The 14,157-nt window shown below is 44.1% G+C and overlaps 1 protein-coding gene across 1 annotated transcript in view; it reads left to right on the top strand.

The window, feature by feature from the left end:
- LOC115153853 (reticulon-4 receptor-like 1) overlaps positions 1-1,198 on the top strand; it is a 128,740-nt gene extending 127,542 nt beyond the window's left edge. Inside the window, exon 6 of the mRNA XM_029699469.1 lies at positions 150-1,198. Coding sequence (XP_029555329.1) covers positions 150-758 — 609 coding nt within the window. The 3' untranslated portion in view covers positions 759-1,198. The remainder of the gene's footprint in view (positions 1-149) is intronic.
- The last annotated feature ends 12,959 nt before the right edge of the window (positions 1,199-14,157 follow it).

Below are 14,157 nucleotides of genomic sequence, written 5' to 3'. Positions count from 1 at the left end.
AATTTTGATTGATTTTAATTGCACTGTTTCGTTTTGTTTTATTGTACTTTAATGTATCTGTCCTTTGGGTGTTTTGAAAGGTGTGCATTATTAAATGAAATTGATTGTCTATTATTAAATGATTAAAACATATTATTATCATTATCCAGGCTCTGCCACTGTGGGACTGGCTGCGGCGTTTCCGGGGCTCTACGTCGGTGCTGGAGTGCGTTTCCCCTCCTGAGCTCCAGGGCCGCGACCTGAAGGGCCTGAGGAAAGAGGACCTACCCAGCTGTTCAGCGGGAGAAGCCCGGGGAAGAGGGGTCGTAGGCGGGGAGGCCGAGCGGGTGGAGTCCCAGACGAAAGACGAGCACCATCGACTCCATCACAGGAACCACAAGCACCGCCATAACCACCACCAGCACCCACACCTCCCACACAGGGACCAGAACAACTGGGAGCCGTCCCCTTCGCCCCTACCCTTACCCCTTCCCAGGCCGCCCAAGGGGAGTCACAGGAACTGTACCCGGGGCCGCAAGGGAAAGGGTGGCAAGGGTGGTCAGAACGAGGTGCAGGTACTGAGGGAGGAGGAGGAGGACTACACCCCTGAAGGGAATAAATACAACCCTTCCGTCCCCCCTCGCAGGAAGAACAAGTGTGTCCACAGGACATCAGTTGGCCCGCCCAGTGGGGTCAAGAGAGCCAATAGTAATGTGGCGTCCTGCCCCGCTGGGACTTTTCTCTGCATCCTGTTGGCTGTGCTGCTGTCACTCAGCTGAGACTGGGTTTACATGTAGCTAATGTTCTATCAACAACACCCTACAGTACAGTTCAGAACACACACCTGTGACTGACCAGCTCTGGATCCTACACTGAGGTGTGTGTTGAGGTGTACTCTGTTGAGAGCCAGGGGAATTACTCGTCGCTCTTTGATGATGTCATATAGGGGAGTATCAGTCTCACCTCTAGGGTTCTGATTGTGTGATTGATTCAGTTGAGAATCCAAGAATAAGAGCACTACTACAGCCATATCACCTGAGAGGATACCTCAGCCATGATGATAACGTCACCCTAACACGCTGTTGCCATACTAGAAAAACATCCCTAAAATATCAACTGGTCCAACAGCTGTCCATATTAAACTGTGTTACTGGTCCAACACTCTTATTAACCTCTAGGTTACCAGCTGTCCATATTAAACTGTGTTACTGGCCCAACACTCTTACCCTCTAGGTTACCAGCTGTCCATATTAAACTGTGTTACTGGTCCAACACTCTTAACCTCTAGGTTACCAGCTGTCCATATTAAACTGTGTTACTGACCCAACACTCTTAACCTCTAGGTTACCAGCTGTCCATATTAAACTGTGTTACTGACCCAACACTCTTAACCTCTAGGTTACCAGCTGTCCATATTAAACTGTGTTACTGGCCCAACACTCTTACCCTCTAGGTTACCAGCTGTCCATATTAAACTGTGTTACTGGCCCAACACTCTTAACCTCTAGGTTACCAGCTGTCCATATTAAACTGTGTTACTGGCCCAACACTCTTAACCTCTAGGTTACCAGCTGTCCATATTAAACTGTGTTACTGGCCCAACACTCTTAACCTCTAGGTTACCAGCTGTCCATATTAAACTGTGTTACTGGCCCAACACTCTTACCCTCTAGGTTACCAGCTGTCCATATTAAACAGTGTTACTGGCCCAACACTCTTAACCTCTAGGTTACCAGCTGTCCATATTAAACTGTGTTACTGGCCCAACACTCTTAACCTCTAGGTTACCAGCTGTCCATATTAAACTGTGTTACTGGCCCAACACTCTTAACCTCTAGGTTACCAGCTGTCCATATTAAACTGTGTTACTGGTCCAACACTCTTAACCTCTAGGTTACCAGCTGTCCATATTAAACTGTGTTACTGACCCAACACTCTTAACCTCTAGGTTACCAGCTGTCCATATTAAACTGTGTTACTGGCCCAACACTCTTAACCTCTAGGTTACCACCTGCCCATATTAAACTGTGTTACTGGTCCAACACTCTTAACCTCTAGGTTACCAGCTGTCCATATTAAACTGTGTTACTGACCCAACACTCTTAACCTCTAGGTTACCAGCTGTCCATATTAAACTGTGTTACTGACCCAACACTCTTAACCTCTAGGTTACCAGCTGTCCATATTAAACTGTGTTACTGGCCCAACACTCTTAACCTCTAGGTTACCAGCTGTCCATATTAAACTGTGTTACTGGCCCAACACTCTTATTAACCTCTAGGTTACCAGCTGTCCATATTAAACTGTGTTACTGGCCCAACACTCTTAACCTCTAGGTTACCAGCTGTCCATATTAAACTGTGTTACTGGCCCAACACTCTTAACCTCTAGGTTACCAGCTGTCCATATTAAACTGTGTTACTGGCCCAACACTCTTATTAACCTCTAGGTTACCAGCTGTCCATATTAAACTGTGTTATTGGTCCAACACTCTTAACCTCTAGGTTACCAGCTGTCCATATTAAACTGTGTTACTGGCCCAACACTCTTATTAACCTCTAGGTTACCAGCTGCCCATATTAAACTGTGTTACTGGCCCAACACTCTTAACCTCTAGGTTACCAGCTGTCCATATTAAACTGTGTTACTGGCCCAACACTCTTAACCTCTAGGTTACCAGCTGTCCATATTAAACTGTGTTACTGGCCCAACACTCTTAACCTCTAGGTTACCAGCTGTCCATATTAAACTGTGTTACTGGCCCAACACTCTTAACCTCTAGGTTACCAGCTGTCCATATTAAACTGTGTTACTGGCCCAACACTCTTAACCTCTAGGTTACCAGCTGTCCATATTAAACTGTGTTACTGACCCAACACTCTTATTAACCTCTAGGTTACCAGCTGTCCATATTAAACTGTGTTACTGACCCAACACTCTTAACCTCTAGGTTACCAGCTGCCCATATTAAACTGTGTTACTGGCCCAACACTCTTAACCTCTAGGTTACCAGCTGTCCATATTAAACTGTGTTACTGGTCCAACACTCTTATTAACCTCTAGGTTACCAGCTGTCCATATTAAACTGTGTTACTGGCCCAACACTCTTAACCTCTAGGTTACCAGCTGTCCATATTAAACTGTGTTACTGGCCCAACACTCTTAACCTCTAGGTTACCAGCTGTCCATATTAAACTGTGTTACTGACCCAACACTCTTAACCTCTAGGTTACCAGCTGCCCATATTAAACTGTGTTACTGGCCCAACACTCTTACCCTCTAGGTTACCAGCTGTCCATATTAAACTGTGTTACTGGCCCAACACTCTTAACCTCTAGGTTACCAGCTGTCCATATTAAACTGTGTTACTGGCCCAACACTCTTAACCTCTAGGTTACCAGCTGTCCATATTAAACTGTGTTACTGGTCCAACACTCTTAACCTCTAGGTTACCAGCTGCCCATATTAAACTGTGTTACTGGTCCAACACTCTTAACCTCTAGGTTACCAGCTGCCCATATTAAACTGTGTTACTGGCCCAACACTCTTAACCTCTAGGTTACCAGCTGTCGATATTAAACTGTGTTACTGACCCAACACTCTTAACCTCTAGGTTACCAGCTGCCCATATTAAAGAGTGCTTGTAACTAATCTACAGTAGAGTGTTGTTTATGTAAACAGTCTCCATGTCTTTCTGTCCTTCTTTATGAGGCTTTCAAAAAGCTCCCTAGTCTTCGTAGTTGAATCTGTGCTTCAAATTCAATACTTGTCTAAGGGATCTTACAAATGTTGTATATCTGGGGGACAGAGGAAGGGGTAGCGATTCAAAAAATCATGTCAACCCCCTATTATTTCACACAGAGTGAGTCCATGTCACTTATTATGTGATTTGTCAATGCTGGAATCCTTGACACAAAAACAAAGTGTTTATCCTGCCTCTGTTTTGGTATAAAAAAAGAAATCAGGCTGAGGCATGGAGAAATGTAACCACTTTCAAATTCATGGACAGAGCCATTGATGCAAGGAATTACCTTCCATGATTTCAAAATGATAGTTGTAGCCATGTTTTGAGGCTATACAGTGTTTGTTTTGAGGCTATACAGTGTTTGTTTTTAGGCTATACAGTGTTTGTTTTTTAGGCTATACAGTGTTTGTTTTGAGGCTATACAGTATATGTTTTGAGGCTATACAGTGTTTGTTTTGAGGCTATACAGTATATGTTTTGAGGCTATACAGTGTTTGTTTTGAGGCTATACAGTGTTTGTTTACATTTACATCATTTACAAACATTGAACTAAGCTCATGAAGCATTCTACAATAGTCAATGGGTATATATCGTTAGTAGTCCATAGTCCAAAAATGTGTAACAATTTAAGGATTCTATCTTTAAGCCATATTTTATCCTGAACTAATTTAGACTTGCCTAAACAAAGGGGGTGAATACTTATGCAACTAATATATTTTAAGTTATTGAAATTGTATTCCTTTGTAATTTCAATCTTGACATTATGGAGTATTATGTGTAGATCAATAACAAACAAAAAAATCATAATTAAATCCCTTTCAATTCCAATTTGTAACGCAACAAAATGTGAAAATCCAAAGGGGGGTGAATACTTATCATACTTATCAGCCATTCTAGTTGTAGAGACCCACTGGGAAACAGACGTCAATTCAACGCCTTTTCAACGTTGGTTCAATGTAATTTCATTAAAATGATGTGGAAACAATGTTGATTCAACCAGTGTGTTCCCAGTGGGGAAAGAGGGAGAGGTTAGTGCCTACGGCAAACCTAGATGCTCAAGAGTCTCAAAGCCCAGAAGTCAGAGGTCAATGATAGCTAAGAAGGGATTTGAGAGGTTATTTCATCTCTCCGATAGCCTCATGGCTTGTTGTGGAGCCTGCCACACATGAACATACATGTACATGGGGTATTTTAACATCAGTCAGAGAGGAATAATTAAGGAATGATGGCAATGACTATTTGGAACTCCAATGAGAAGAGAGAATGGGCTTAACTGCTGCTTCAGGTGCAGTCCTCATTCTGGAGTGTTGTGAATGTTCTAAACTACACAATGGATCTGAGAGACTGAACATGGAACATTCTGATTCTACTGAACTGCTGCTATGTCTGAGGAGACAGAGAGCTCTGGAACTCTCCTCGTGATTCTGGAAACATTCTTCAGGATAAGGAATCTTCTTCATGTTTCCGGAACCTTCATGTTTCTGGAACTCTCTTTGTGATTCACAAACCTTCAGTGTTCTGGAATTCTTATTCATGGTTCTAGAACCTTTTTCAGGATCTGGAACTCTTCTTCATGGAGAGGTGATAAAGGGTTTAGGTGACAGAGGACCCACAGCGCTCCTTGTGGACTGGAGTGGTAACAACATGTCCCCAGCCTTGCCCAGCCCTGTCCAGTCCTACACTCACCAAGCTGTCCTCACGGTGACGGATGTCCCTGTAGACCAGTGGTCTCCAACCCTGGTCCTGGAGATATACAGGGCTTTTGTTCCAGCCCGGCACTAACAGACCTGATTCAACTAATCCTGTGTTTCTCAATTCATTCCTGTGGGAACCACGAGAGCTTTTGTTTTAGCCCTGCACTGACACACCTGATTGGGCTAGTACAGGTGTCGGCTAACTACGGCCTGATGAAATGTGCAACGCAAGGGAATTTTTTGTTCGTTTTTTTTAAGCACTCCAGGCCACACTTGAACATCTAAAACTAAATAGAAAGTAGCTACACGTCAGCTACACAGAAAAGTAGCTACACATCAGTCAAAGCTCTGTCTGTTGATATAGTGCCCGTCTGTGAATTCTCACCCGAGTGGAGAAGTGCAACTGAAGCACAAAATTTGTCTGATGCTGAGCAGAAATTACAATAGATCTACGTTTACAAAACGCAACAAGATATTTCTTATGCGTCTTACCTTTTTTTTTCCTGCCTGAAAAATTAAGAATTCTGCATTAACGCAACTCCTAAGTTTAACCTGCTAGTTAATTAAGTGGCTGAATGAATTATATAATATTATGTTGGCTTTCTGCCGTGTTGGAGAAGCCAAAGCCCTTTGGATTAGTCATTTGTACAGCTGCCACTGCAATCTTTTAATTTCATTACGTTTTTTTCTCCTCTCCGTCCTCAGCTGTCTGCTCCTCCCCCATCTTCTCCGAGCAGAGCAGAGCAGGCCCGTTGCCCTAGCGACTCCAGACTTCACACAGACACAGTGTGTACACATGCTGCTCCAGAGCCAGTACTGTTCATTTGCACAATGTCTCTCGTTCACAAATTCACCAAAAATGGCATTCGGTGGCCTACCTATGTATATGTATAACTTTATAAGCTGGGCTGCCGTTTGCGTTCGTTAGAATATTTAGTTAGCAGGCTCCATGGAAATTCGCTATTACTTGTGCTAATTTTGTTAGCATTCTGCTAATAGACCCCTAATGGACTTTTTTGTTTTTGTTTTTGGCACCCCCTTGTGTACTAAGCGGGTAATACCTCAAATCCCGGGATAAGAGTCTGGATACCATCCAACCCTAGTGGTGACTCAGTTCTGATTAGTTGAATCAGGTGTGGTGGTGCTCTCCCTGCCGTGTGTCTTCAGGACAGGGTTGGTGACGGCTGCGCTAGACAATATTTTTAACTGCTGTAAAAACCTTGAGGTGATGCTGTAAAATGACCTCTGTGTCCGTTCGTTGATGTGAGGGGGACGTTTGTAACCACGGAGGAACTGGCTCGGTCCTTTCTGTCCTTTCGGTCTGTCGGCAGTCTGTCGGCAGTCTGTCGGCAGTCTGTCGGCAGTCTGTCGGCAGTCTGTCGGCAGTCTGTCGGCAGTCTGTCGGCAGTCTGTCGGCAGTCTGTCGGCAGTCTGTCGTCGGCAGTCTGTCGGCAGTCTGTCGTCGGCAGTCTGTCGGCAGTCTGTCTGAAGGACACTGCACTTCTTTTCATTTGTTCTTTCTTCCGTTCTGTCTTTACTTTGTTAAGCAGAGTCAGTTCAGATAAATTTTCTGTTTCCTTCCATTCCTCCTCCTCATCCTCTGCATTTTCTTCCCCTCCCTCCCTCCCTCCCTCCCTCCCTCCCTCCTGCATTTTCTTCCCCTCCCTCCCTCCCTCCCTCCCTCCCTCCCTCCCTCCCTCCCTCCTTCTGCATTTTCTTCCCCTCCCTCCCTCCCTCCCACAATGCGACCCTAATTTTATATGTGGTTATAAACTACGCCAGATTCAAAAGCTGTTTATAAACTACATTAAAAATAATTGTTCTCATATCGCTGAGATGGACTGTTTTGTTGTCTTCTCCTTTGTGTGTGTGTGTGTGTGTGTGTGTTGGACTTGGACTTACAGAGAGAAGAAAATTTGGGAGCAAGGGAGATAGAGTGATAAGGCAAATAGGAATTGAGGAATGAGCAGAATTTTGGATAAAGAGTTTGAAATGTAATGAAATAAGGAAATTAAGGAGACAGATTAACATGCACACAGAGATAAACACACTATCTCTCATACGCAGACACACACAATATTTTTTACGTCCTTCATGCCCTAGTTTTGTTTCCCACACCCTCATACATAAGGGTGTCTTACACTGTCTTATTCACTGTCCACCTCTCTCTCTCTCTCTCTCTCTCTCTCTCTCTCTCTCTCTCTCTCTCTCTGTCTCTCTCTGTCCACCGCTCTCTCTCTGTCTCTGTCTCTCTGTCTCTCTCTCTCTGTCTCTGTCTCTGTCTCTCTCTCTCTCTCTGTCCACCGCTCTCTCTCTGTCTGTCTCTCTGTCTCTCTCTCTCTGTCTCTGTCTCTGTCTCTCTCTCTCTCTCTCTGTCCACCGCTCTCTCTCTGTCTCTCTCTCGTCAAGTGAAGTTAACACATTCAACCAAGAAAAAAGAACGAGAGACATTAAAAGAGAGTGAGATAGGAAGAGAGAGAGAGACATTAAAACAGAGTGAGATAGGAAGAGAGAGAGAGACATTAAAAGAGAGTGAGATAGGAAGAGAGAGAGAGACATTAAAACAGAGTGAGATAGGAAGAGAGAGAGACATTAAAACAGAGTGAGATAGGAAGAGAGAGAGACATTTAAAAGAGGGATGTAGAAAGACCAATAATTAGACAGAGAGAAAGAGTGAGATATGCATATGGATGCAGGACGAAGGTAGAAAACTCTTCCACGTGTCTGAAATATCAGTCGGTGAGTGAATATTTTCTAGAACGATTCCATGACAGTGGAAGAGGAAAATATTTGGGTGTATGATTTCTCTGGCAATTCTTAAATTTGAAACTTCATTGGGAGGAAGGATATTAGAAATGCTTTTTTACATTTGTATCACAAACCATTTTTGAGAAAGCCATGAAGAAAGTGGCCATTTTATGCCCCTTTTAGACCTAAACATGTCTCCCTGTAAGACCCTATGATTGGTGAACCGTGAACATGACTACACCTTGGTATCATTAGACACCATATAGTGAGCTCTACAATATGGAGGTTCTGGATTCTAAAATAAAATAAAAAACACATTCATTTATTCAACATTTGAAAAAATATGAATATCTCAAAATTACCCTTTTTTGGAATTTGTTCAAGCAAACTAATTTAAAATGAAATGTCTAAAGACTTACTTGTGTTTTTGCAAAAAAATATATAATGAAAAAAAAAACATGATTGTAAAGAATTCATTACAACAATAACAGGATTTAAGAAACAAAGTTTCAAACAAACGGAAACTTCTTGGCAGCAAAAGAAAAAAACGAATTTGAGTGATGTTTTGTTTTGTTGTCTTCTCCTTTGTGTGTTGGACTTGGACTTACAGAGAGAAGAAAATTTGGGAGCAAGGGAGATAGAGTGATAGGGCAAATAGGAATTGAGAAATGAGCAGAATTTTGGATAAAGAGTTTGAAATGTAATGAAATAAGGAAATTAAGGAGACAGATTAACATGCACACAGAGATAAACACACTATCTCTCATACGCAGACACACACAATATTTTTTACGTCCTTCATGCCCTAGTTTTGTTTCCCACACCCTCATACATAAGGGTGTCTTGGCAGCAACAAAAAAAAAACGAAATTGAATAAATATTAAGAAATAAGTATCAAAAGTAAAAGTGTGAATCATTTCAAATTGCTTATATTAAGGAAACCAGACGGCACAAATGTATTGTTGTAAATTGCTCACGGATAGCCATGGGCACACATCATTTACAAACGAAGCATGTGTGTTTAGTGAGTCCGCCAGAACAGAGGCAGTGGGGATGACCAGGGATGTGCTCTTGATAAGTGAGTGAATTGTACCATTTTCCTGTCCTGCTAAGCATTCAAAATGTAACGAGTACTTTAGGGTGTCAGGTAAAAAAGTACATAATTTTCTTTAGGAATGTAGTGAAGTAATGTAAGTTGTCAAAAATATAAATAGTAAAGTAAAGTACAGATACCCCAAAAAATGACTTGAGTAGTACTTTAAAGTATTTTTGCTTAAGTACTTTATACCACTGTATGTTGGGCATAAAATTCCATCCTAACTATTGCCAAAATATCCTCTGGGACAGTGTTTAGCTGAACCAGCTAAACACACTGAACACACTGAACCAGCTGAACACACTGAACCAGCTGAACACACTGATCCAGCTGAACACTCTGAACCAGCTGAACACACTGAACACTCTGAACCAGCTAAACACACTGAACACACTGATCCAGCTGAACACTCTGAACCAGCTGAACACTCTGAACCAGCTGAACACTCTGAACCAGCTGAACACACTGAACCAGCTGAACACTCTGAACCAGCTGAACACACTGAACCAGCTGAACACTCTGAACCAGCTGAACACACTGAACCAGCTGAACCAGCTAAACACACTGAACCAGCTGAACCAGATAAACACACTGAACCAGCTGAACCAGCTGAACACACTGAACACACTGAACCAGCTGAACACACTGAACCAGCTGAACACACTGAACACACTGAACCAGCTGAACACACTGAACACACTGAACCAGCTGAACACACTGAACCAGCTGAACACACTGAACACACTGAACCAGCTGAACACACTGAACACACTGAACCAGCTGAACACACTGAACCAGCTGAACACACTGAACCAACTGAACACTCTGAACCAGCTGAACACACTGAACCAACTGAACACACTGAACACACTGAACCAACTGAACACACTGAACCAACTGAACACACTGAACCAGCTGAACACACTGAACCAGCTGAACACACTGAACCAGCTGAACACTCTGAACCAGCTGAACACTCTGAACAAACAGAACACACTGCTCACACTGAATACACGGCTCAGCCAGCTCTGAGTCTGATGATGAGAAAGGTAGGGGAGAGAGAGAGAAAGATAGGGGACAGAGATGGGAAAGAAAGAATTGGGGGACAGAGAAAGAGAGGGGAGAGAGAAAGAGAGGAAAGAGAGGGAGAGAAAGAGATGGGAGAAAGAGAAAGGGGAGAGAGATGGGAGAGAAAAAGATTGGAGAGAAAGAGATGGGAGAGAAAGAGATGGGAGAGAGAGGGTAGAGAAAGAGATGGGAGAAAGAGAAAGGGGAGAGAGAGGGTAGAGAGATGGGCACCTAGATCTTCTGCATAGACTCTGTAAATCTCAGTAAGACAAAAATAATGGTGTTCTAAAAAAGGTCCGGATTCAAGGACCACGAATACAAATTCTATCTAGACACCTTTGCCCTAGAGCACACAAAAAACTATACATACCTCGGCCTAAACATCAGCTCCACAGGTAACTTCCACAAGGCTATGAACGATCTCAGAGACAAGGCAAGAAGGGCCTTCTATGCCATCAAAAGGAACATAAAATTCGACATACCAATTAGGATCTGGCTAAAAATACTTGGATCAGTTATAGAACCCATTGCCCTTTATGTTTGTGAGGTCTGAGGTCCTGCTCACCAACCAAGAATTCACAAAATGAGACAAACATCAAATTGAGACTCTGCATGCAGAATTCTGCAAAAACATCCTCCATGTACAACATAGAACGCCAAATAATGGATGCAGAGCAGAATTGAAACGATACCCGCTAATGATCAAAATCCAGAAAAGAGCCGTTAAATTCTACAACCACCTAAAAGGAAGCGATTCCCAAACCTTCCATAACAAAGACATCACCTACAGAGAGATGAACCTGGAGAAGAGTCCCCTCAGCAAGCTGGTCCTGGGGCTCTGTTCACAAACACAAACAGACCCCACAGAGCCCCAGGACAGCAACACAATTAGACCTAACCAAATCATGAGAAAGCAAAAAGATAATTACTTGACAAATCGGAAATAATTTAACAAAAAGAACTGAGCAAAATAGAATGCTATTTGGCCCTGAACAGAGAGTACACAGTGGCAGAATACCTGACCACTGTGACTGATCCAAAATGTGAGCAAGAACCTCATCCCTCCATGCGTATTCCTCCCTAAACCCTCATCCCTCCATGCGTATTCCTCCCTAAACCCTCATCCCTCCATGCGTATTCCTCCCTAAACCCTCATCCCTCCATGCGTATTCCTCCCTAAACCCTCATCCCTCCATGCGTATTCCTCCCTAAACCCTCATCCCTCCATGCGTATTCCTCCCTAAACCCTCATCCCTCCATGCGTATTCCTCCCTAAACCCTCATCCCTCCATGCGTATTCCTCCCTAAACCCTCATCCCTCCATGCGTATTCCTCCCTAAACCCTCATCCCTCTGTATGTATTCTTCCCTAAACCCTCAAAACCTCTTCTAGAATCCCTCAGTATCTATTCTTGTCACATCCTCCTCTCTCCAGTCTGTCTGTCAGTCTGTCTATTTCCAGATCTTCAACTCTCCTTTCCTCCTATTTTATTTACCCTTGTCTGTCAGTCTGTCAGTCTGTCTGTCTGATATTACTGAAGTTCAATATTTTTGTCACGGCTGTCTGAAGAATGGGACCAAAGCGCAGCGTGTGTATCGTTCCACATTTTATTATAACTGTGAAACTATGCAAGACATACAAATAAACTAATGAACAAAACCGTGATGAAGAGGTGCAACATACACTTACTCAAAATAATCTCCCACAAAACCTAGTGGGAAAAACACCTACTTAAGAATGATCTCCAATTAGAGACAACGATGACCAGCTGCCTTTAATTGGAGATCATCCCAAACAAAACCCAACATAGAAATACAAAAACTAGAACATAACACAACAAATTTAAACTAGAAAAAACCCTGTCATGCCCTGACCTACTCTACCATAGAAAATAACAGCTTTCTATGGTCAGGACGTGACAGTACCCCCCCCAAAGGTGCGGACTCCGAACGCACCTAAAAAATAAATACAAAAAGTGAGGGTAGGGAGGGTGACTAATGTCTATGGCGGCTCTGGTGCAGTACGAAGAACCTTCTCATCCCGCGGATCCTCCAACAGAGGAGGCGGCTCCGGTTCGGGGCGTAACCCCTGCTCTGCCCGCTGATCCCTCCGCTTTTGTGTCACCGGACCCTGGATCGTCGCCGAAGGACCCGGACCGCGGATCATCACCGGAGGTTCTGGACTGCAGACCGCCGCTAGAGACTCCGGAACTGCAGACCACCGCTGGAGACTCCGGACTGCAGACCGTCGCTGAAGGCTCCGGACTGGAGGACGTCGCTGAAGGCTCCGGACTGTGGGCCATCTCAGGAGGTTCCGGACTGTGGGCCATCTCAGGAGGCTCCGGACTGGGAACCGTCGCCGGAAGCTCCGGACTGGGAACCGTCGCCGGAAGCTCCGGACTGGGAACCTTCGCCGGAAGCTCCGGATTGGGAACTGTCACCGGAAGCTCTGGACTGGGAACCGTCGCTGGAAGCTCTGGACTGGGAAAGTGCACTGGAGGCCTGATGTGTGGGGCTGGCACAGGTGGCGCCAGACTGGTAACATGCACCTCAGGGCGAGTGCGAGGAGCAGGAACAGGACACACCGGACTGGGCAGGCGCACTAGAGACCTGATGCATGGGGCTGGCACAGGTGGTGCCAGACTGGTGACATGCACCTCAGGGCAAGTGTGAGGAGCAGGCACAGGATATACTGGGCCGTGGAGGCGCACTGGAGGTCTCGAGCGTAGGGCTGGCACAACCCATCCTGGCTGGATGCTTACTTTCGCCCGGCAAATGCGAGGCACTGGCACAGGACGCACTGGGCTGTAAATACGCACTGGCACCTCGTAATATCGCCGCTTCGCTTTCGCTGCCTCAATCTCCTCTTTAGGACGGCGATACTCCCCAGCCTGCCTCCAGGGTCCTTTCCCGTCCAGTATCTCCTCCTAAGTCCACTGGTCCATTCCACGCTGCTTGGTCCTTTGGTGGTGGGAGATTCTGTCACGGTTGTCATAGGATGAAGTGGACCACAGTGCAGCGTGATTATCGTTCCACATATTTTATTGAACTGTGCAATTTTATTGAACTATGCAATACATACAAAATAAACTGAATGAACAAAAACAACAAACCGTGACGAAGGGTACAACATACACTTACTCAAAATCAATCTCCCACAAACCCAGGTGGGAAAAACACCAACTTAAATATGATCTCCAGTTAGAGACAACGATGACCAGCTGCCTCTAATTGGAGATCATCCCAAACACAGCCCAACTTAGAAATACAAAAACTAGAACATAACAACATAGAAAATCTAAACTAGAAAAAAAAACTGTCACGCCCTGACCTACTCTACCATAGAAAATAACAGCTTTCTATGGTCAGGACGTGACACCAACATAGAAATACAGAAACTAGAACCCCACATAGAAATACAGAAACTAGACAAAACCCCCAACATAGAAAAAAGAAACTAGAACAAACATAGAAATAAATAAACTAGACAAAACCCCCTGTCACGCCTTGACCTACTCTACCATAGAAAATAAAAGCTTTCTATGATCAGAACGTGACAATTTTAATCCCGCCATCTCCCAATGTTCATCTCGCTATCAATTCACCTCATAATTCCTTGAATGCTGTGTACATACACACGCAAGCAAACACGTACAAACAGATGTCCTACTCCCTGAATTCTATTTTTTCCTTTATGGCACATGTTTAAAGCAATGCCAAAGGCAGGTCTTTACTGTCATTCTGTGGGGCTGAATACAACCTGGTTCAACAGAGGACGCGAGGACTCGTCAAACATGTTCTGTGTGGACTGGTTGTTGTCAATGTCGT

Source organism: Salmo trutta, chromosome 19 (genome assembly GCF_901001165.1).
Source record: "Salmo trutta chromosome 19, fSalTru1.1, whole genome shotgun sequence".
NCBI lineage: Eukaryota > Metazoa > Chordata > Actinopteri > Salmoniformes > Salmonidae > Salmo > Salmo trutta.
Note: the sequence above shows the minus strand (reverse complement) of the source record. Positions and strands in the feature narration are given on the sequence as shown.